This window comes from Carassius gibelio, chromosome A15 (assembly GCF_023724105.1).
Source record: "Carassius gibelio isolate Cgi1373 ecotype wild population from Czech Republic chromosome A15, carGib1.2-hapl.c, whole genome shotgun sequence".
In the NCBI taxonomy this organism is placed as follows: domain Eukaryota; kingdom Metazoa; phylum Chordata; class Actinopteri; order Cypriniformes; family Cyprinidae; genus Carassius; species Carassius gibelio.
In genome coordinates this window covers 6,259,523-6,281,629 of record NC_068385.1, presented here as the reverse complement: position 1 = coordinate 6,281,629, position 22,107 = coordinate 6,259,523, and the positions used below count along the sequence as shown (strand labels likewise).

Genomic DNA, 22,107 nt, shown 5'->3' with positions numbered 1-22,107 from the left:
AAGACCCCCCCCTGGCGCCGCCGGTGCTCACACCCCTACCGCTGATGCATCTCAGATGAGAAGATATGTTATCTTGGCTTTTTATTCTTGTAGCAACAAAGCAGAATTAATATGAGGTAATTGTTTTCTAACCTCTGTTATTTGAAAAATACAGTGGTCTGGACCTCATTTGGTAGGTATGGCCCTGGCCCTGGCCCTGGCTCTGGCTCTGGCACTGACGCTGACAGAGGCATTTACATTTTGAGAGCATAAATACAGACTTCAGTCACATGAATGACTTTTAATAATTAATTAACGAAATGTACCATATCCTAACTGTGTGAGCTTAATCAGATTTGTCAATTATTTTTTACTAAACCAAAATCGGGGGGACCCCCCTATTTCCTTTTTTTATTTTTTATCTGTGATTCTCATCCGTTCTGCGCTGTCTATGGGTAGTGCAGCTTCACCATACAGATTTAACTACGCACAACTTTAAACATGATGGCAACTTCTAATTATGAGGCCAGAGGAAATGGATGTTTCTAACATCTTGGAAGCAGCAGTTTACCTGGGTCAAAAATGACCAGAGCAACAACCATTTCTATTGTTTTGATGTTGTTGTTGTTGTTGTTGTGACAATAACATTTTTGGAAGAGCAAGTAAAATATATATGAACTACTGTCCTGACTGGGTCAGTAGAAAAAAATCCTTAGAATTCAGCTCTGCTTTATCATATTTTCATTGTAGGATTGCATTTACAACACACCAATTACACAGGCGGCCACAACTACTAAAAGAACACTTCTCTAACTGAATCTTGTTCACTCTTTAGATTTGCCGTACCACACAATAAAACAGCTGAATCATGGGATAAAAGAAGAAGATTATTCGTACTGGATTTGTGTCTGAAAGCTGCGCTCCATCAGAAAGACACAATAGAAGAAACTGTGAAGAAACTGCTATCCTCTGTAAATTATGAGAAATGTGATTTCCTGCTGGATCTGTGTTCACATGTGAAGGACTATGAGACTCAAACAGGCAGGAGTGTCCTTCCAGCATTACAGCCAATTTATCAGTCAGCTCCTGCAGTCTGGAGAATAAAGCTCTCAGAGAGAAAGAGCTCCATCCTCCTAGAAGTGCTGAAACTCCAAACAGAGAAGAAACCAGTAGAGCTGAGAGACTGCACAGATGAAGAGAGTGAAGTGAAGGGATTCCTGCAGTGTCTGCCCCACATCTCACAGCTGAGGTGAGACTTTCTGTGTTTGTTTCTCTGTGCTTCTTGTTTGTTCTGTGAACAGTGTGATTGTGTTCATCTGTTTTCAGCACACACTGATGTGATGTAACACACAGGACACAACAGATCTACTGTCATGATAGTCAGAACACAAACACACTGTAGAAACTCTCTGTTTGACTGTTAATATTAACTTAATTAACTTCATATTAATTAATTCAGTGCCTTAAATCATTTTTAAAGAATGTGTCAAATAAATGATTTAGATTATTTGTTAATTTTCTTTCACATTTTAAGTTTCAGTTGATTTTTTACAAAACAAAAACATAAAAAAATGACTTTACTGTATAATGTGGAATGTCACTGAATTTGAATGAATATTTGATTGAAAATGAATATACAAATATGACCAATAATATACAAATATAATCAATAATAATAGGATAATAAAACTGATAATAATAATAAATGCCTAATTTACAAATATTACGAGAAAAGGATGATCAGTTAATGGACTTACAAGACTGGATGTATAAATATGTTTTTATATTTTATATTATGCACTTGATGTAACATTTATTTATGATAAACTTTATTTGAACACTGACAATCGCATGTAATACAGCCCGGTAGCCCTGTGGTTAATATAATAATTTATTAATGTAATAATTTCTATAATACATAATATAATAATTTCTTAATTCAAAATAAAACATCAATGAATCCGTGTCTGATAAACCCAGGTTGCTATGGTCACACAGGTTTGTTTACACATTAAACTCGTGGCCACATAACATCTCGAGGCCACGACATAATATCATATTCCCACGAGTTATTATATCATGGACAGAACAAAACTAAGTGAACCGACCATGTCTCCTTAGGGGCACCGTAGTTCATCCCTGTCCTGAACGCTATCCTTTCTTTACTGATTAAGATGAGGGTCAGTTTGGAGGACACACGTAACAATCTGATATTTTTAGTGCACTTCACCAAACACACACAACAAAAGAACCAGGTGAAACCCAGTAAACCTTGAGATTATTACTTGTGACATTAGAACAAAAAACATTAGATATGAGCATATATATATATAAATAAATTCAACAACAGTCCCTTAAAACTTTATTCTGATTTCATTAACCATTTTCATATCTTTATTATGAATGATCATTTTCATTAAATATTGACTTTAGCTGTAATTAAAAATGATTATTTCTGCTATTGTAGGCTCATTTATTAAATGGAAGCAATTTGGACAAGCTCAAACTGAGTGCTGGGGTGCGTTTCCCAAAACCATAGTTGCTAATGTAACAGGTTTACTCTGGTTGTGTTTTGTTGTTCTCAATGAAGACAATGCGGCTGGAGGAGGTCTCAGGATGTTTTATTCTGCAAAAAGCAGGTCTGCAGAAACACACAGAGCACAATTAAACTTTTTTTGGGATACACCTTCTCTCCCCTTCAGTCTGCCCGTACAGCATGGAGGAAGCAGCGCTCTCATTTGAAGAGCGAGAGACAGCACAACCGACCTCGTCAGCAGCATATTTGCTTCTAAAGATCTTAATTTACTCAATTAACAGTTACAAAATATAAGACATCAACAAAAAAAGATAAAATTAAATAAATCACAAAAACATGTCATCATTATATGGCATATGAAATAATCTAAAATATAGATTCCTCACCACTTATTCATAACAGTGAATAAATTAAATGGAGAAAAAAAATGTCAAAAATGACATTTTACACACAAAAAAATATATATAAATTTTGACAACATCACGTTTGAATACAGACCTCACTCTTTTTTGGATTTATCAAACTTCATAAACATTTCAAACATTTCTCAATGTATGAACACAATAAACAACGAACATACCTGCAGAAACACACAGAGCACAATTAAACTTTTTTTGGGATACACCTTCTCTCCCCTTCAGTCTGCCCGTACAGCATGGAGGAAGCTAGTAAGCAAAACCAATCTCGGTAAAATGTTCAAAATGCAATTCATTGCATTAAATTTGATGACATCACAGTCTTACATTACACTTAAACATTATTTATTTCATGAAATTAATCGATGACATCATTTACACTTGGAGGAATGTCCTTACCAGCGCTCTCATTTGAAGAGCGAGAGACAGCACAACCGACCTCGTCAGCAGCATATGTGCTTCTAAAGATGGCGCTGTAGGCCAATCGCACGAGGTATCATGTGCGTCACCAATATGTGCCCCATACAAGACAGTATTCTGCATGAACGGTTCCTACTATAATTAATTATGTACATTATGCCCCATAATAACTCCAAATAAAAATATGAAGCACAAAAACATAAGTTTTGATGAAGTTCATAACAATATTCATATTTGAACCAGCTACACTAACTAAGTTAGTAACTTTGTTGGTTGCAATGCAATTTCCCATTGCCAACCAACTAAGTTGCTAACAGGTTAGCAACTATGGTTTTGAGAAACACACCCCTGGTCGTGTTTCTTCAGAAACAGAGCCACAAACAAAGTTACAAAAAATGCTGTGCTCAACTCCATGAGAAATGGGGTCTTGCGGACTCAACATCAGACTAATTTTAACAAGACATAAGGAAAATTACCTCAATGAAAGACTTATTTATCTTCTGTTTATATTTAATAGAAAGATATACATTCTTCATTCAGACCCTAACAAACACATACAGTATATGTCATATTATGCTCTGCACATTGCACATCTCCACAGAATTCATGATTGTGTTCATATATTTCTATTGTAGCGGTGTTAACACGTGCAGTTATAATAGAGTTACAGTTCAGTGGGTTTTTGCAAAGTCAAGCTACAATCTTCATCTCTCTGTTCATGTAAACATCACACAATACATAATCGAATATTATTAAAAGTACATCGCACATTACCTCTGTCTTTCAGAGCATGTGCACAATGATGAGGACGACTGTTAAATGATTAACATGAATACATATCAGATAAAGAAAAACTGCAATCACGTTCATCTAGTTTGATTAGTTGAACTTCAGAAAAAAGTAACTATGTCATTTATGTGACAAATTAAAAAGTGAATAATTGTTTTAGTCTGTTTAGTCTGACTAACATCACACATGTAAAGTGCACGTGAATGTGACACAGGACACAATACTTGACTTTAATGGAGCTGTATATTAAGTGTTCACTGTCATGATAGTCAGCACACAAACACAATGTCTGAACAGAACAGAAACTGTCTGACCCAGATTCACCTTCATATCAACTCAATATGTGCCAGTTACATGTATTTTAAATTAGAATTTTAAGGAAATTATTTAAATTACTCTCACTTTAATAAGTTTAGATTTCACACTTTACACTTTACTATTTATTCACTTTAGGATTATATTTACAACACAGCATTCTACACAGTCGGCAACTAGAACTAAAATACAAAGTGCAATTGAATCTTTTCAAATCATTCCATCAGCTGTCAGTATTTTTGTTCATACTGTACATTGAACATTGAAGTGATAATTATTTTTGTCTCCACAGGTTTGACATTTTTAACTGGAAGAGTGAACCTGCTGTAAAGTTTCTACTGAAACTGATTGTTTCAGCATCAGAGATTGATGAAAATCAAGGAGAAACTTACACTGAACTATTAACATCTGTGTGCAGCTACACATCTTTCCCTTTTAATGGAAATTATTTATATAATATTCAATCTGATTTCCTGCTGGATCTGTGTTCACATGTGAAGGACTATGAGACTCAAACAGGCAGGAGTGTCCTTCCAGCATTACAGCCAATTTATCAGTCAGCTCCTGCAGTCTGGAGCATAGATCTCTCAGAGAGAAAGAGCTCCATCCTCCTAGAAGTGCTGAAACTCCAAACAGAGAAGAAACCAGTAGAGCTGAGAGACTGCACAGATGAAGAGAGTGAAGTGAAGGGATTCCTGCAGTGTCTGCCCTACATCTCACAGCTGAGGTGAGACTTTCTGTGTTTGTTTCTCTGTGCTTCTTGTTTGTTCTGTGAACAGTGTGATTGTGTTCATCTGTTTTCAGCACACACTGATGTGATGTAACACACAGGACACAACAGATCTACTGTCATGATAGTCAGAACACAAACACACTGTAGAAACTGTGTTTGACAGTTAATATTAACTTAATTAACTTAATATTAACTAATTCAGTGGCTTAAATCATTTTGAAAGAATGTCTCAAATAAATTTAGATTATTTGTTCATTTTATTTCACATTTTAAGTTTAAATTGATTTTTTAGAAAACAAAAACGAAAAAAATGACTTTATAACGTGCAATGTCACAGAATTTGAATGAATATGAATATAAAAATATAACCAATAATATAAAATATTACCAATAATAATAGGATAATAAAACTGATAATAATAATAAAATAATTATATATAATAATAATAATAATAATAACAATAATAGTCTAATATACAAATATTAAGAGAAAAGGGCAATCAGTTAATGGTCTTACAAGACTGTAGGATGGATACAAATGTTTTTATATTTTATATTATGCACTTGAGGTAACATTTATTCATGATGAACATTATTTGAACGCTGACGATCGCATGTAATACAGCCCAGAAGCCAAGGCCTGTGGTAAATATAATAATTTATTAATGTAATAATTTCTATCATAAATAATATAATAATTTACTAATTCAAAATAAAACATTAATGAATCCATCTCTGATAATCCTGGGTTGCTATGGTCACGCAGGTTTGTTTACACATAACATCTCGAGGCCACGACATAATATCATGTTCCCACAAGTTATTATATCATGGCCACAAACAAAACTAAGTGAACTGACCATGTCTCCTTAGGGGCACCGTAGTTGATCCCTGTCCCGAAAGCTAACTTTTCTTTACTGATTAAGATGAGGGTCAGTTTGGAGGACACACGTAACAATCTGATATTTTTAGTGCACTTCACCAAACACACACAACAAAAGAACCAGGTGAAACCCAGTAAACCTTGAGATTATTACTTGTGACATTAGAACAAAAAACATTAGATATGAGCATATATATATAAATAAATTAAACAACAGTCCCTTAAAACTTTATTCTGATTTCATTAACCATTTTCATATCATTATTATGAATTATCATTTTCATTAAATATTGACTTTAGCTGTAATTAAAAATGATTATTTCTGCTATTGTAGGCTCATTTATTAAATGTAAGCAATTTGGTCAAGCTCAGACTGAGTGCTGGTCGTGTTTCTTCAGAAACAGAGCCACAAACAAAGTTACAAAAAATGCTGTGCACAACTCCACGAGAAACGAGGTCTTATGCACTCAACATCAGACTAATTTTAACAAGACATAAGGAAAATAACCTCAGTGAAAGACTTATTTATCTTATGTTTATATTTAAAAGAAAGATAAACATTCTTCATTCAGACCCTAACAAACACATACAGTATATGTCATATTATGCTCTGCACATTACACATCTCCACAGAATTCATGATTGTGTTCATATATTTCTATTGTAGCGGTGTTAACACGTGCAGTTATAATCGAGTTACAGTTCAGTGAGTTTTTGCAAAGTCAAGCTACAATCTTCATCTCTCTGTTCATGTAAACATCACACAATACATAATCGAATATTATTAAAAGTACATCGCACATTACCTCTGTCTTTCAGAGCATGTGCACAATGATGAGGCCGACTGTTAAATGATTAACATAAATACATATCAGATAAAGAAAAACTGCAATCACGTTCATCTAGTTTGATTAGTTGAACTTCAGAAAAAAGTAACTATGTCATTTATGTGACAAATTAAAAAGTGAATAATTGTTTTAGTCTGTTTAGTCTGACTAACATCACACATGTAAAGTGCACGTGAATGTAACACAAGACACAATACTTGACTTTAATCGAGCTGTATATTAAGTGTTCACTGTCATGATAGTCAGCACACAAACACAATGTCTGAACAGAACAGAAACTGTCTGACCCAGATTCACCTTCATATCAACTCAATATGTGCCAGTTACATGTATTTTAAATTAGAATTTTAAGGAAATTTTTAAAATTACACTTTAATAAGTTTAGATTGCACACTTTACTATTTATTCACTTTAGGATTCTATTTAAAACACAGCACTCTACACAGTCGGCAACTAGAACTAAAATACAAAGTGCAATCGAATCTTTTCAAATCATTCCATCAGCTCTCATATATATTTTATATTGAAATTATTTAATTCATCAGCTGCAGTATTTCTGTTGATACTGGACATTGAACATTGAAGTGATTATTATTTGTGTCTCCACAGTTTTGACTTGATGAGTGAACCTACTATAAAGTTTCTACTGAAACTGATTGTTTCAGCATCAGAGATTGATGCAAATCAAGGAGAAACTTACACTGAACTATTAACATCTGTGTGCAGCTACACATCTTTCCCTTTTAATGAGGATTATACAGATGATTTAGATTTTCAGACTCATCAATCTGATTTCCTGCTGGATCTGTGTTCACATGTGAAGGACTATGAGACTCAAACAGGCAGGAGTGTCCTTCCAGCATTACAGCCAATTTATCAGTCAGCTCCTGCAGTCTGGAGAATAAAGCTCTCAGAGAGAAAGAGCTCCATCCTCCTAGAAGTGCTGAAACTCCAAACAGAGAAGAAACCAGTAGAGCTGAGAGACTGGACAGATGAAGAGAGTGAAGTGAAGGGATTGCTGCAGTGTCTGCCCTACATCTCACAGCTGAGGTGAGAGTCTCATTGGGAAATCATTGCTCATCTTGATTTCATATTTTCTGCTCTCAGTTAGGATTATTGGCAAAAAAGAAATTGTGAGTAGAACTACATTTCACACCATCTCAGAAACTGACTGACTGACTGAACTGATGATGATCCAAATAGTGCAGTTAGAAGAGCTATGAGTAAATTAAAATGTTGTCCCTCATCTCAGTGTCTGATAAAGTAGTGTTTGTGAGCAGTGCTGCAGTTACCAGGGAAACCGATCTATTTCTGACGCTCCAAAAGTGCCGCCTGCTGACAGAGAATGAATTGTTCAGAGTAATGCGAAAACTGACTGATGTTTTTACGCTGCGTAAACAGAGTTATAAATGTGAATAGACAAAAAGATTATGTGCCTTTAAAGATGTGAGGTTTGTCACTTTTTAAAACTCTTTTGTAGCTATTTGTGAAGACCTCTATCTGAACTGCAAATCATGTTTTTTTTTTTTTTTGCAGTCATTTTATGGTTTAATATGTTACCATAGACATTGCCCTTCCCCGCTTATACAGTATTTATCTAATGTGTGCATGCTTAATAAGCCATACATTTTATTTTAAAAACCCTGCAGATACCCTGTAAAAAACAATATATTTCTTTTTTGGTTAATTGTATAATTTATATACTGTATGTTGGCTATTTACATTATGCAATGTTAAATGCAATACAGACAAGTGGTTTTTAATAGCTCAGTAACTTCTGATTTAAAGTAAAGAACTCATATATGTGTGTAAACATGTAACTTACCACAGTTATAAAGTGCTGGAAAGTCTTGAATTTGACTTTGGAAAAGGTGTAAGAACCCTGATTATTACAACACAAATGTCCTAAACACGTAAATAGTTATTTGTTTAAAGTCAGGAAATTCTCCTGCTTATTAAAAAGTTACCTTCATATTCATTACAGTAACAAACATTAGATGAACGTGATGAACATCAGACAGATGAGATCCTCAACATATGTCTGACATGACAAAGTGCTCGTTCTGAAATCTGAAGAAAGATTTATGCTTCGTAACAGATGTTTATTTACCTTCATTCAGCTTGTACAGGCTGTTCACGGTTTATATAATTATTATGTTGTGTTGTTATATCGTTTTTATTCATAAGGTTGGCTAACTGCAAATTTTTCAACTATAATTTTGTTAACAGCATGGATTTTGAGGCAGTTAATGATTTAAATTTTGGTTTAATTATTATTCAACATAACATTTTACTCCGATGGAAACTGTAACGCTAGTAAAATGGCATAGAAATTGTGTGATCTTGAAGAGTATTAAATAGATGTTGCTCAATCAGGACATAAAATACATGCATCATAACTTATTTAGAGAAATAATGCTGACTACATGCGGTACAGACATAAAACTTTATTTCCAAGATGATGCATGATAAACTTTACATTTCAATACAATACAGTAGTACAATATAGTAACAAATGCTTGTATCATAATATTTTTTATTAATATACATCAAATTAATTTCTGATTCTAATACCAGAAATATGTTCATGTTTAATATTTCCTGCTTAATTATGTACTTAAAGAAAATATTTTGTGTTGTATCAGTTACTTCTGTCATCAGTGAGCAGCAGACACACACACACACCTTTACTATTTCAATATATCTCTTAACCTGCCCCAAGACACCATAAACATAACATCTGAAATAACAATTAATTTACATACACATTCTGTGAGACTGTTCTGCTTCAGGTCTGGTGATTTTAGGTCAGTGTTTTGTCTGTCAGTCAGTGATTCTCTCTGCTGCTAGAGAATAGTAAGATGACGCTCAAACAGTGGCTTCACCACGAGTCTTTATACAGATCAGTGCCATAAACCTAATTGTATTTTTATTATTATTGTAAAGATGAATGCTGTAATTATCAATCTGCTCTCATATTTCATATTATCCAGCACTAGACATTGAAGTGTGTTTACATTTGTGTCTCCACAGATTTGATTTCTATGAGAAAACATCTGTCCAGTTTCTGGTGAATCTGATTATTTCAGCGTCAGAGTTTGATAAAACGACTGGTGAAAATTACACAGAGCTGTTCACATCTGTGTGCAGCTACACATCTTTCCCCTTCAGTGAAAACTATACTCACCGTCAACCTGATCAGTGTGATTTCCTGCTGGATCTGTGTTCACATGTGAAGGACTATGAGACTCAAACAGGCAGGAGTGTCCTTCCAGCATTACAGCCAATTTATCAGTCAGCTCCTGCAGTCTGGAGAATAAACCTCTCGGAGAGAAAGAGCTCCATCCTCCTAGAAGTGCTGAAACTCCAAACAGAGAAGAAACCAGTAGAGCTGAGAGACTGGACAGATGAAGAGAGTGAAGTGAAGGGATTCCTGCAGTGTCTGCCCCACATCTCACAGCTGAGGTGAGACTTTCTGTGTTTGTTTCTCTGTGCTTCTTGTTTGTTCTGTGAACAGTGTGATTGTGTTCATCTGTTTTCAGCACACACTGATGTGATGTAACACACAGGACACAACAGATCTACTGTCATGATAGTCAGAACACAAACACACTGTAGAAACTCTGTTTGACTGTTAATATTAACTTAATTAACTTCATATTAATTAATTCAGTGCCTTAAATCAGTTTGAAAGAATGTCTCAAATAAATGATTTAGATTATTTGTTAATTTTCTTTCACATTTTAAGTTTCAGTTGATTTTTTAAAAAACAAAAACCTAAAAAAAAAAAGGAATTTACTGTGTAACGTGGAATGTCACCTTGAGTGAATCTTGGATGAATAAATCAAAAGCAGCACTCTACACTTAATGAAACCACAATATTGACTAGTGTCTGTGGATATAAAAGCACAAAAGACTTCTATTTTAAATATAAAGTTTGTATGTTCTGCTCGTCTCTGAGTGAATGAATGTTGTGGTTCCTTCTGCTACACACACACTGAAGCAAGTGCTGGTGGTGTTTTCAGCATCTGTCGTCTCACTATGACATGAACACGTGAACTTCATCTTTAGAGCTGCTCTGAGCATCACTTCACAAGCATTTCAGCATTTCACTTGAGAAAACTTTCATCATATTATATACACAGACACTCAAAGGTCTTCAAAAGAAACTGTCAAAATAAAAGACCAGTTTAAAGATGCAGTAAGTGATCTCTGAGAAACACTGCTGAAAGTGGATCACACCGAGCTCCAAAACACACTTCTAGTCTGTCACCAGTAAGGGGCGTGTCCACTCATGATGGGGGAGGGGCCTGCTGCAGAGTGTGTTTGTGAATTTGGGGGCGGAGTTTCAAGATAGTGGTGTGATCTTTTGGGTATGATTGTGTTTGTTTTGGTCATTTCAAATATCGACAGCTTTTCTCAGAAATCATTTGCTGCACCTTTAAGTTGAAGACATTTTGACAGAAATATATTACTGTACATTCTTGTCAGAGTACGAATTAATAATCATTCATTTATTAAATCATAACTTTTTAAAGGAATAATCACACAATTTCTCTTCCATGTTTTAATTTTAATAGTAAATCTGTTACATTTTCATTTGAGTAAATTTTAAAAGTTAATGTTTCACGCCTTCATGTGATTACCACCATTTTTGATAAAACATCTGTATTAAATAATCCAGAATTTTTTTTTAAAACCGACAACACAGAATTTCTAAAAATGCATACATGCATATATACAGAGTTCCACGGGGCCCTATTATTGTAAAAAAAAAAAAAAAACTAATAATAATAAAGTTGTTGTTGTTATGATTTCAATTAATTAGACATGCTTTAAGATTTTTACAACTTAATTTAACCATTAAAACAAAGTCCAGAATAATTAATACAAGGAGCAAAAAAAAAAAATAATTTTTTTTTTTAACTGAAGTTCCAATGGCATCTGAAAGTATAAATTGCTCTCATCATGTGCTCAATCACTGCCATAATTATGAGCGAGTCCTTGTATTTTTCCGGAACAACACTCGGAACTAGTGTCTTGTCAGGACTGTCATCAGAAGAATCTGTCTACAGTAGAGCTGCAAACACTAAAGTAACTGAACAATGATGTTGTTGTGTTGTGTGTCTATTTTTTGTAAATATATTTGATTGAAATAGTCATTCTAACAACATTTGTAAGAATACAATAAAGCTTAAAACTTAAACCTATAAAAGTTACCAAATTCTCATATAATAATCCCTGATCGAATTATAGTCCTATTAAAGATGTTCATCCCTGTCCCGAACACTAACCTTTCTTTACTGATTAAGATGAGGGTCAGTTTGGAGGACACACGTATCTGATATTTTTAGTGCACTTCACCAAACACACACAACAAAAGAATCAAAGAATCAGGTCAAACCCAGTAAACCTTGAGATTATTACTTGTGACATTAGAACAAAAAAATAGACATGAGCACATGTATAAAACTAAATTAAACAGCACTCCCTTAAAAATTATTTCTGATTTCATAAAACATTTTCATATTATTATTATTATTATAAATTATCATTTTAATTAAAGATTGACTAACTTTCAAAACTTTATGGTTTATTTCTGCTATTGTAGGCTCATTTAGTAAATGTAAGTAATTTATTTGGTCAAGCTCAGACTGAGTGCTGGTCGTGCTTCTTCAGAAACAGAGCCACAAACAAAGTTACAAAAAATGCTGTGCACAGCTCCACGAGAAACGGGGTCTTGAGCACTCAACATCAGACTAATTTTAACAAGACGTAAGGAAAATATCCTGAAAGACTTATTAATCTTATGTTTATATTTAAAAGAAATATAATCATTCTCCATTCAGAACCTAACAAACACGAACAGTATGTCATAATAAGTTTCAGTTGAACATAAGTAAAAATCCAGAAAAGCTATTACTAATAGTAATTGATTTCATAATTGCATTTGATTAGTTCATGATAACTGTTAGTAGTCTCTAATACAGAGATGCTTATAAGTTTGATGTCATCGGGTTATATTTTTTGTGCTTTCAAGTTTTTTTTTTTTCTGCTCCACTCAGTTTAATATTCTTTACTCTGTAATGGCTGTGCTGTATGGTCTGTGTTGTTTTGAGAGTTGTCTCCCTCTTCATACACTTTAAAATCTTAAACCTTGTTAATACTTTTTTATTAAGTTATACTTTATCACATTATGAGTTGCTACAGACTGTTTTAATGGTATTTGTCTCTCTTCATATCCTTTACCTTCTTCCACTCTTCACTTTTCCACAGCTTTACACTCATTTCTTCAGTTTTTTTTAATCTGAGGTGATTCATGACACTTTACAAAAACAATGTAGAAACTTTCTGTTAGAGATTTAACTTCATATCACCTGATTCAATGACTTTACTTTTAAAGGAGTGTCTTTAAAAAAACCTAATTAAATTATTATTTTTTTCTTTAGGAGTCTTTAGGTTATTTTTTTAGAAAACCAGATGCATAAGAAAATAAACCTCCGTGAAAGACTTACGAAATCTTAGGATACATTTTATGAACTTATGATATTTTAAAGAAAGATAAACATTCTTCATTTGGCTGCTAACAAACAAACCAACTATGATCATTTATATTACAGTACATTATTTAATATTATCCAGCTCTGGACATGAACATGATTATTTTGTTTGTCTCCACAGAATTCATGAACCTTGTTCCAGTATTGACAGGAAATCTGCTGCTCAGTTTCTGCTGAATCTAACTGTTGAAGCTTCAAAGTGTGTTACAACTACAGGAGAGAATTACATTGAGCTGTTAGCATCAGTGTGCAGCTACACATCATTTCTCTGTTATGATGATGATGATCACAACAGAGAACACTGTGATTTCCTGCTGGATCTGTGTTCACATGTGAAGGACTATGAGACTCAAACAGACAGGAGTGTCCTTCCAGCATTACAGCCAATTTATCAGTCAGCTCCTGCAGTCTGGAGAATAGATCTCTCAGAGAGAAAGAGCTCCATCCTCCTAGAAGTGCTGAAACTCCAAACAGAGAAGAAACCAGTAGAGCTGAGAGACTGGACAGATGAAGAGAGTGAAGTGAAGGGATTCCTGCAGTGTCTGCCCTACATCTCACAGCTGAGGTGAGAGTCTCATTGTATTCAGTGCTCACAATAAATGTAATGTTTTTAACTGAAATATTATTTAAAAAAATATGTATGTGAACATAAACCAGAATTGAATGACATATAATCGCAAAAAAAACACTAAATTGACATGTAGTTTTTTCGGCACCAATATTGTTATCTGTTGTTGAAATCCTGTAGTTACCCTCAATCAGTCAGTTTTTCTGCTGTGAGAGTGATTGTGATCATATATTTCTATTGTATCAGCTTCATTCAGCACACAATTTGTTTACGTGTGCAGTTATGATGAAGCTACAATCTTAATTTCTCTGTCCAAGTATATTTCACACAATACATGACCAAATGTTTGCAGTTTTAAGCACATTACCTCTTTCTTGCGGGACAAACATGCAGAACAAAGAAAAATGATAATTGTATTGTATAGTTATGTTTATTATTGGACTGGTGCAATTCAATTCAGACATTTGCATAACATTTTTAAAAAATGAATAGTAGCTTAGTCTGACTAAAATCATGTAAAGTGCCTGTAAATGTATTGATGTAATTCACGGGACACAAGTTCAGCACTAGACTTCACTGGAGCTGTAGATTAAGTGTTCACTCTCATGATAGTCAGCACAAACACAGTAGAAACTGTCTGACACAGGTTTACAGAACATTCATGTTAACGGATTCAGTGGCTTAAATTATTATGAAGGAAATGAAGCAGTCAAAAAATTGAAGTAATTACATTATTTGATCAATTCAAATTTTATTTAAAACTCACATTTTATTGAGTGGCTAATTAACTTTTAGAAATCAAAGAGATGCACAATTTTTTTTTTTTTTTTTTTGATTTGCTGATGATACACATTAGTAGTCTCTAATAATAAAATGCTTGGAGTTTGTCAAATGGTTATTTCTGTAATACATTAAAGTGCCCTTCTGTCAGGATCACCAGCTGGAGTGTCCTGGACATCCACCAGAGGGCGCTCCTCTCTACTCTATTGCCATTCTATTCTGGATTAAACTCTTAATGAAACTAAATTTGGATCTTCATTGTACAAGCCTCAGAGTATCAGAGCTGTGCTTATGACAGAAATAGAATAGCAGTGGAGTAAGGAGGAGTGCCGTCTGGTTTGTGTCTGTTTGTGTTTTGTCCTCTAACATTTTAATATTCTTTACACTTTATCTTGGGTGTGTTCTAGGTCTGTGTAGCAAATCATAATGTTATAATAAAGCATAATATAATCATTACAAATAAAATTAAAAGTACATTTTTAATGTAATGAAATGTTCAGGATGTAATCATTTTTTCAAAATAATAAAGTCTTGAGGTAATAATACAAAATAAATGTTTACATCAGGAGAAATGTGTGACATTATAAACTAACTAAAAGCATTGTCATACTGAGATAATTGTAATATATTAATAGAGCTGTAGATTAAGTGTTCACACAAACACAGTGCAGAAATGGTCAGTCTGAAACAGCTTTATCTGATTCAATGGATTAAATCATTTGGGAAGAATGTTTCTATTATTTATATGTTTAAGCTTGTTGTCATCAGGTTGTATTTTTTTCCAATATAACAAAGTGCTTTCAAGTCTAGTGTTTTTTTTTCTCCACTCACATTTTAATATTCTTTACTCCATAATGGCTGTGCTGCATCTCCCCTCTTCATGCCCTTTAAAATGTTAAAGTCTTAAAACTTGTAAATACTTTTTTATTATGTTATACCTTATTATATTAAGTATAAATCCAGAAAAGCTATTACTAATAATAATTGATTTCATAATTGCATTTGATTAGTTCATGATAGTTGTCAGTAGTCTCTAATACAGAGATGCTTATAAGTTTGATGTCATCAGGTTATATTTTTTAAATACATCAAAGTGCTTTCAAGTCTAGTGTTTTTTCTCCACTCACAGTTTAATATTCTTTACTCTGTAATGACTGTCCTGTATGGTCTGTGTTGTTTTGATGGGTGTCTCCCTCTTCATACACTTTACAATATTAAACCTTGTTAATAATTTTTTATTAAGTTATACTTTATCACATTATGAGTTGCTACACTCTGTTTTATTGGTATTTCTGTCCCTCCTCACACCCTTTACCTTCTTACACCCTTCACTTTCCACAGCTTTACACTCATTTCTTCAGGTTTTTTTTTTTAATCTGAGGTGATTCATGACACTTTATTGAAGCTGTAGATGGTTTACTCTCATGATAGTCAGCACACAAACACAATGTAGAAACTTTCTGTTACAGATTTAACTTCATATCACCTGATTCAATGTCTTTACTTTTAAAGGAGTGTCTTTTAAAAAAACCTAATTAAATAATTTTTTTCTTTAAGAATCAGATTGTTTTTTTTTTTTTTTAGAAACCATAAGGGGAAAAAAAATCCAATCTTATGATTATATTTTAAAGAAAGAAAAACATTATTCATTCAGCTGCTAACAAACAAACCAACTATGATCATTTATATTACAGTACATTATTTAATATTATCCAGCTCTGGACATGAACATGATTATTTTGTTTGTCTCCACAGAATTGATGATCCTGGTTTCTATATTAAGAGGAAATCTGCTGCTCAGTTTCTGCTGAATCTAACTGTTGAAGCTTCAAAGTGTGTTACAACTACAGGAGAGAATTACATTGAGCTGTTAGCATCAGTGTGCAGCTACAGATCATTTCTCTGTTATGATGATGATGATCACAACAGAGAACACTGTGATTTCCTGCTGGATCTGTGTTCACATGTGAAGGACTATGAGACTCAAACAGGCAGGAGTGTCCTTCCAGCATTACAGCCAATTTATCAGTCAGCTCCTGCAGTCTGGAGCATAGATCTCTCAGAGAGAAAGAGCTCCATCCTCCTAGAAGTGCTGAAACTCCAAACAGAGAAGAAACCAGTAGAGCTGAGAGACTGGACAGATGAAGAGAGAGAAGTGAAGGGATTCCTGCAGTGTCTGCCCTACATCTCACAGCTGAGGTGAGAGTCTCATTGGGAAATCATTGCTCATCTTCTTTTCATATTTTCTGCTCTCAGTTAGGATTATTGGCAAAAAAGAAATTGTGAGTAAAACTACATTTCACACCATCTCAGAAACTGACTGACTGAATTGATGATGATCCAAATAGTGCAGTTAGAAGAGCTATGAGTAATTTAAAATGTTGTCCCTCATCTCAGTGTCTGATAAAGTAGTGTTTGTGAGCAGTGCTGCAGTTACCAGGGAAACCGCTCTATTTCTGACGCTCCAAAAGTGCCGCCTGCTGACAGAGAATGAATTGTTCAGAGTAATGTGAAAACTGACCGATGTTTTTACACAGCATAAACAGAGTTATAAATGTGGATAGACAAACAGATTATGTGCCTTTAAAGATGTGAGGTTTGTCACTTTTTAAAACTCTTTTGTAGCTATTTGTGAAGACCTCTATCTGAACTGCAAATCATGTTTTTTTTTTTCCAGTCATTTTATGGTTTAATATGTTACCATAGACATTGCCCTTCCCCGCTTATACAGTATTTATCTAATGTGTGCATGCTTAATAAGCCATACATTTTATTTAAAAAACCCTGCAGATACCCTGTAAAAACAATATATTTCTTTTTTGGTTAATTGTTTAATCTATATACTGTATGTTGGCTATTTACATTATGCAATGTTAAATGCAATCCAGAAAAGTGTTTTTTAATAGCTCAGTAACTTCTGATTTAAAGTAAAGAACTCATATATGTGTGTAAACATGTAACTTACCACAGTTATAAAGTGCTGGAAAGTCTTGAATTTGACTTTGGAAAAGGTGTAAGAACCCTGATTATTACAACACAAATGTCCTAAACACGTAAATAGTTATTTGTTTAAAGTCAGGAAATTCTCCTGCTTATTAAAAAGTTACCTTCATCTTCATTACAGTAACAAACATTAGATGAACATGATGAATATCAGACAGATGAGATCCTCAACATATGTCTGACATGACAAAGTGCTCGTTCTGAAATCTGAAGAAAGATTTATGCTTCGTAACAGATGTTTATTTACCTTCATTCAGCTTGTACAGGCTGTTCACGGTTTATATAATTATTATGTTGTGTTGTTATATCGTTTTTATTCATAAGGTTGGCTAACTGCAAATGTTTAAACTATGGTTTTGTTAACATCATGTTTTTTGAGGCAATTAATGATTCAAATGTTGGTTAAATTTATTATTATTCAACATTTTACTCCGATGGAAACTGTAATGCTAGTAAAATGCCATAGAAATTGTGTGATCTTGAAAAGTATTAAATAGATGTTGCTCAATCAGGACATAAAATACATGCATCTTAACTTTAGAGAAAAAATCCTGACTACGTGTTGTACAGACTTAAAGACATGAAGCTTTATTTCTAAGATGATTCATGATAAACTTTCAATTTCAATACAGTATAGTACAACGTAGTAACAATGGCTTGTATCGTAATATTTTTTGTATATTCAAATTAATTTCTGATTCTAATACCAGATATATGTTCATGTTTAATATTTCCCACTTAATTACATGAAGTAATATATTTTGTGTTGTATAAGTTACGTCTGTCATCAGTGAGCAGCAGACACACATTCTCTTAACCTGCCCCGAAACACCATAAACATTGCAGATAACATCTGAAATTATTAATTTACATACACTTATTCTAAACTAAAAAACTAAAACCAAATTCTGTGAGACTGTTCTGCTTCAGGTCTGGTGATTTTAGGTCAGTGTTTTGTCTGTCAGTCAGTGATTCTCTGTGCTGCAAGAGAATAGTAAGATGACGCTCAAACAGTGGCTTCACCACGAGTCATTATACAGATCAGTGCCATAAACCTAATTATCATTTTATTATTATTGTAAAGATGAATGTTGTAATTACCAATCTGCTCTCATATTTCATATTATCCAGCACTAGACATTGAAGTGTGTTTACATTTGTGTCTCCACAGATTTGATTTCTATGAGAAGAAAACATCTGTCCAGTTTCTGGTGAATCTGATTGTTTCAGCGTCAGAGTTTGATAAAACGACTGGTGAAAATTACACAGAGCTGTTCACATCTGTGTGCAGCTACACATCTTTCCCCTTCAGTGAAAACCATACTAACCATCACGTTTATCAGTGTGATTTCCTGCTGGATCTGTGTTCACATGTGAAGGACTATGAGACTCAAACAGGCAGGAGTGTCCTTCCAGCATTACAGCCAATTTATCAGTCAGCTCCTGCAGTCTGGAGAATAAACCTCTCGGAGAGAAAGAGCTCCATCCTCCTAGAAGTGCTGAAACTCAGAAAAGAAAAGAAATTAGTAAGGCTGAGAGACTGCACAGATGAAGAGAGTGAAGTGAAGGGATTCCTGCAGTGTCTGCCCTACATCTCTAAATTAAGGTCTGTTTTAATTAAATACTGCCTTTACATTTAATTTGATATGAGATAAAACTAGTGTCAAATGTAGTTTAATTGTTTTTGTGAGAATGACATTACAGAGTATACAATCTCTTTATAGATACAAAATCTGCTTTCTGTAAATAGTATAATTTTAAATTGTAGGTATCCTACAATAGGTTTATATTCATCCAAGGTAAAATAGTTTTTCCTCTTATAAATGCAGTTTCATCTCTTTTCTGACAGTTTCTGAAGTGGTTTGTTCATGGATCTAGTCCCTCTAAACCCCTCCTTTCTGAGAGCGCACTCTGCTCTGATTGGTTAGATGGCCCATTCTGTTCCTCAGCACAGAATACACATTTATATAAACCGTACCAAAATCTTGTTCCACAGTTTATTATTGGCTGTTAATCATTAAATGACCAATGTTGAAATTCTATAATGTTTTGTGAAATTATATGCTTACTATTTTGTATTATTGGATGCCATTTTCAGCCTAAATACTTAAGAACTGTTTCTTGGTGATTAACAGAAACACATTTCAGTTTGAATCATGATAGTCCAAAATAGGCTTTTTTTTTTTATTTAATTTTTTTTCTCAAAAGTTTGCAAGTTTGCATGCCTTAACCAAAGAAGTCTTACAGATATCTCAATGTCCTTTTAGATTTTGGGTCTTTAACTTTTCTTTTTGTATCTTAATTTAAAACCCCATAGAGTTCTCTTCCAGAGATTCTGGGATTTCAGTATGGCTCATAGAGTAAATTGTTCAATCGTACATGTTCAGTGTTCAAAAATGAAATGTGGGTCACTTTGTATTCATTTGAAACTTTATTTATTTTAAAGAGGAATGTCTGAAGAACAGATAATGAAAATACAAATATATCTTGTTTTTGTCTACCAAAACATTTGCATAGAATACCTGTGACCTGTCTGAGTGTCATAAATATTATAAAGTTGAAGCATGCTGCTAATGAACTTATTTTTCCTTATTCATATCAATTTGCTTTTTATTGGCAGGCTTTCTGTCTTTACTTGTTAGCACCTGAAGACACACAATACATGTACAGTATTTTTCCTGTTGAGCACGCACAATTAAATATTCAGTGCTGAAATATATCCAATACATCCAAATTTATAGTCAGATTCTTTTTTTCAGTTAAGTAATACAAACAACAAAAAAGAGATCACTATCCGCGCTTGCACAGACTAAGCCAGAACACAACCAGTGATCTGAGGGCTCGCGCGCACACGTCACACAACAGGAAGCGCTCAGATCACTTGGACGTGGTTGTGTACAAGAAACTGTTATTCCACTATCATGGACATGGTCAAAACTATTGTTTATCATTTCTTTGCATTATTGATATGGTACCAATATATTCATTATCTGATTGTCTATTAGTTATTTGATCGTTTTTTTTAACACTTCCTGTCCTTTGTCATCTAACAGAATCTTGTTCATACTTTTTTTTAGATTTATTGCACCAGATCAATCTTCTGAACTGTGGATAAAAAGAAAAAGACTATTCATACTGGATTTGTGTCTGCAAGCTGCTATTCACCAACAAGAGACAATAGAAGAAACTGTGATGAAACTGATATCATCTGTGAATTATGAGAGAGCTGATTTCCTGCTGGATCTGTGTTCACATGTGAAGGACTATGAGACTCAAACAGGCTGGAGTGTCCTTCCAGCATTACAGCCAATTTATCAGTCAGCTCCTGCAGTCTGGAGCATAGATCTCTCAGAGAGAAAGAGCTCCATCCTCCTAGAAGTGCTGAAACTCCAAACAGAGAAGAAACCAGTAGAGCTGAGAGACTGCACAGATGAAGAGAGTGAAGTGAAGGGATTCCTGCAGTGTCTGCCCTACATCTCACAGCTGAGGTGAGACTTTCTGTGTTTGTTTCTCTGTGCTTCTTGTTTGTTCTGTGAACAGTTTGATTGTGTTCATCTGTTTTCAGCACACAACTGATGTGATGTAACACACAGGACACAACAGATCTACTGTCATGATAGTCAGAACACAAACACACTGTAGAAACTCTGTTTGACTGTTAATATTAACTAAATTAACTTAATATTAACTAATTCAGTGCCTTAAATAATTTTGAAAGAATGTTTCAAATAAATGATTTAGATTATTTGTTAATTTTCTTTCACATTTTAAGTTTCAGTTGATTTTTAAGAAAACAAAAACCTAAAAAAAAGGAATTTACTGTATAACGTTGAATGTCACCTTGAGTGAATCTTGGATGAATAAATCAAAAGCAGCACTCTACACTTAATGAAACCACAATATTGACTAGTGTCTGTGGATATAAAAGCACAAAAGACTTCTATTTTAAATATAAAGTTTGTATGTTCTGCTCGTCTCTGAGTGAATGAATGTTGTGGTTCCTTCTGCTACACACACACTGAAGCAAGTGCTGGTGGTGTTTTCAGCATCTGTCGTCTCACTATGACATGAACACGTGAACTTCATCTTTAGAGCTGCTCTGAGCATCACTTCACAAGCATTTCAGCATTTCACTTGAGAAAACTATCATCATATTATATACACAGACACTCAAAGGTCTTCAAAAGAAACTGTCAAAATAAAAGACCAGTTTAAAGATGCAGTATGTGATTTCTGAGAAACACTGCTGTAAGTGGATCACACCGAGCACCAAAACA

The 22,107-nt window shown here is 33.9% G+C and overlaps 1 protein-coding gene and 1 long non-coding RNA gene across 3 annotated transcripts in view; one reads left to right on the top strand and one right to left on the bottom strand.

The window, feature by feature from the left end:
• The window catches only part of LOC128029013 (uncharacterized), a 385,593-nt gene that overhangs the window by 104,672 nt on the left and 258,814 nt on the right, over positions 1 to 22,107 (top strand). For both annotated transcript variants that reach the window (XM_052616458.1, XM_052616457.1), the window contains exons 28-33: positions 815 to 1,228; positions 4,748 to 5,182; positions 7,529 to 7,969; positions 16,583 to 17,026; positions 19,002 to 19,436; positions 20,908 to 21,318. In XM_052616458.1, the coding sequence (XP_052472418.1) occupies positions 815 to 1,228; positions 4,748 to 5,182; positions 7,529 to 7,969; positions 16,583 to 17,026; positions 19,002 to 19,436; positions 20,908 to 21,318 (2,580 nt within the window). The remainder of the gene's footprint in view (positions 1 to 814; positions 1,229 to 4,747; positions 5,183 to 7,528; positions 7,970 to 16,582; positions 17,027 to 19,001; positions 19,437 to 20,907; positions 21,319 to 22,107) is intronic.
• LOC128029019 (uncharacterized) lies at positions 7,703 to 10,378 on the bottom strand. Its single transcript, XR_008187290.1, has 2 exons — positions 10,242 to 10,378; positions 7,703 to 7,826 (listed from the first exon to the last, which is right to left on the bottom strand). It is a non-coding gene; the product is annotated as an uncharacterized LOC128029019 (long non-coding RNA).